At 39.5% G+C, this 2,931-nt stretch overlaps 1 protein-coding gene across 1 annotated transcript; it reads left to right on the forward strand.

Moving 5' to 3' along the window:
- The first annotated feature begins 1,173 nt into the window (after positions 1-1,173).
- Positions 1,174-2,260, forward strand: LOC110875395. Its single transcript, XM_022123592.1, has 2 exons — positions 1,174-1,530; positions 1,583-2,260. Exons 1-2 carry the CDS (start codon positions 1,174-1,176, stop codon positions 2,258-2,260), a joined length of 1,035 nt encoding a protein of 344 aa, XP_021979284.1.
- The last annotated feature ends 671 nt before the right edge of the window (positions 2,261-2,931 follow it).

Consider the following 2,931-nt stretch of genomic DNA (forward strand, 5'->3'; position numbering starts at 1 on the left):
AATACTCACCGGCCCATTTTTATTCTTTTTTATTCTCTTTCGATATTGGATACAATAGGCTCAGTTCAGCCACTCAACTATATGAAGACCCATAAAGGCCCATGAAAACGTACTTCATTGATTAGAACCTTATCAAAAATATCGAAACCAAAAATGTTTAAAGACACAAACCGAATACTCGAATACCGTATCAATTATTGATTTTGACTCAATATTAGTTTATTTATGAATTATTTCAAAAAAAAATCAGTATAATAAATTGATATTATACAAATAATTTTAGCCCTTAAATCTTATTTGGTCTTAAGTAAATGATTGGCGAAGAAACTACGTTGACATGGAGGGACATGAAGTTTAGCATTTGGGTGTCGGAGGAACCCGGTGTATGGGTGCCGGAATTTTATAAGATTCCTAACTCTATGCCGGACCCTGTTCCGGTACCCATGGATAGAGATGTGAACGAAGTTAACCCAAGTTCGGAGGAAGATGATGGTGTCATGGGTACGCCGGTAAACTGTTCTAACTCCGGCAAAGAAGATCCGGCAACGACCGAGGAGGCATCAGTTTTGGAAACCCATAATCTTGTTAATGGCGGCATTGATACTCCAATTATTGTGGAGGAAGTTTCGGCAGTTAATGATATTGAAACTCCTATAAATATGGAGGCAGTTAATGTAGTCATGGAGGAATTTATTCCAGATAATCTTTTTAATTTTGAAAATGGTATTGAATTTGAGGCTGACTTTGGGGTCAACGGTAATGCCTTAAATAAAAGAAAGAAAACATCGTTTTTAGGCTCTTTGGGCCGGCCCAACCCAGCTTACTCTAGCAGCCTGGAGAGAACAAAAGTTGGGAAGAAGCCCAAGTGTGATGAGGACCTGTTTGAGCTTGATCCATTGTTGGGGTTGGATTCTGAAAATGTTGGGGAAATCATTCGACCTGTGTAGTAACTAATGTTTTGGACCTTAATTCTCAACCTGGTTTCAGTGAGCATGAAGACTTGAGGCAAGGTGTTTATTCACATAGCGATGTGGCAGAGAATTTTGTGCAGGTACAAGCCGATGAAGTAGAAGCCACAATTGCTTTGGGAGAAAAGTTGGGCGCCAATTTAAAAAATTCGCATGACTTGATTCAGGAGTCGATCGTTCTTGAAGGTTTACAAGGAGTTGAGAAATGAATTGCCTTTCGATTAACATTCGAGGGGTCGGGGTTTGTGGTAAATCGAGTTGGATCAAAAAGCTCAAAAATGATTTTGGGATTTCTTTCATTGGTATGCAAGAGTCTATGGTTAGCGATGTTCAATCGGCTTTGGTTTCCAGTTATTGGGGAGGTTCAGGTTTTGAGTTTGAGTTCGTCAATGCGAATGGAAACTCTGGTGGTTTAGTAAGTATTTGGGATCCTAAAGTGTTTATGAAAGATTTGGTGACTAAAGATAGTAATTATCTTCATGTGGGCGGGTATGGTTCTGGCTGGCTTAGTGAGACTAAATTTGTTGAATGTCTATGCCCCACAAATAAATGTCGGCAAAAGGCAATTGTGGGCGAGGTTTGATAACCTTATTCATTTGAACCAAGGTTGGCAGATTGTATTTGGTGATTTTAATGGGGTGAGAGATCAGGAAGAAAGAAAGAATTCGTTTTTTGATCCGGTGTGCAACCGTGACTTCAATGACTTCATCGATGAAGCAGGTTTACGTGAATATAATTTGAAAGGGTTGAGGTATACTTATATGTCAAATAGAATAGGTTTGTGCACGTGGAGTAGAATTGACAGGTTTTTGGTTTGTGAAAACGTTTTTAACAAGTGGCCGAATAGAAACTTGTCGGATCATTCTCCTCTTGTTTTTTCGGTCTTCGATTCAAACTTTGGTCCTAAACCTTTTAGGATGTTCGACTCGTGGTTGGATCGACCTGGATGCGTTAATGTTGTTACTTCGGTGTTCGATAGTTGGATAAATATAGGGGCAGCCGACTCTAATCTTTTGAATAAGTTGAAAAAGTTACGAGGATGCTTAAGAGATTGGTTCAAAACTTATAGTGCCAAAGAGCATGAGGATAAGGCTCGTTTACGAAAAGAAAAAGAGGAACTCGAGGTGCAAATGGAGCTCAAAGATCTGGATGAAGCGGATCTTTGGATTTGGTCAGAATGTAAGAAAGCGATCGAAGATATTGAGGTTCATAAGGCGCGTGATCTTAGACAAAAATCTCGCGTTATTGATACACTTTTGTGTGGACGCAGCACGTTCAGTTCGAGCCTTTAACGGAATGAAGACCAAGTCGGATATCCTCCTATCCCACTTGGGTCCGACAACTTTATCTAATTTGTTTTGTAACGTTAAACGAACAATGCATGTTGCATTTAGATTATTAGTTGTCTAGGTGTGTGTTTATATAGTTCACTGGGCCAAATCTTCATGTGGGCCAAAACCTTCTTTGGGCCTTGATTTCCTTGGGCCAAAACCCCTCTGACGAAACATGATGAAACACAAAGTGTTTCATCCACTAAATGACAAAAGCATGATGAAACACAAAATGTTTCACCCACTAAATGACAAATCACGATGAAACACAAGTGTTTCATCACACTAAAGGACAAAAGCATGATGAAACAAAGTGTTTCATCACACTGCAGGACAAAGGGACGATGAAACAGATTTGTTTCGTCTATTGTTGGGCTTCTTCAGGCCTAGTGTCTGGCCCAATGTTGTTTCGTCGAGCCCATGTGTATTTCATCATTGTTAGGGCCCATGATACTATATAAACAACTTTCTAGTTTCACTTTGAAACTAGATGAGAGCATACCCTGAGAGTTATTCTGTAAAACTGTGTGTGTATCAGTTGTTCTCGGTTCTCATCCCGTTTAATCAATAGATTGTGTTTCATTGGTTATTCCGTGTTCTTATTACACTGTGTTTGGTTTGTGTGACAACTG

Source organism: Helianthus annuus, chromosome 9 (genome assembly GCF_002127325.2).
Source record: "Helianthus annuus cultivar XRQ/B chromosome 9, HanXRQr2.0-SUNRISE, whole genome shotgun sequence".
In the NCBI taxonomy this organism is placed as follows: domain Eukaryota; kingdom Viridiplantae; phylum Streptophyta; class Magnoliopsida; order Asterales; family Asteraceae; genus Helianthus; species Helianthus annuus.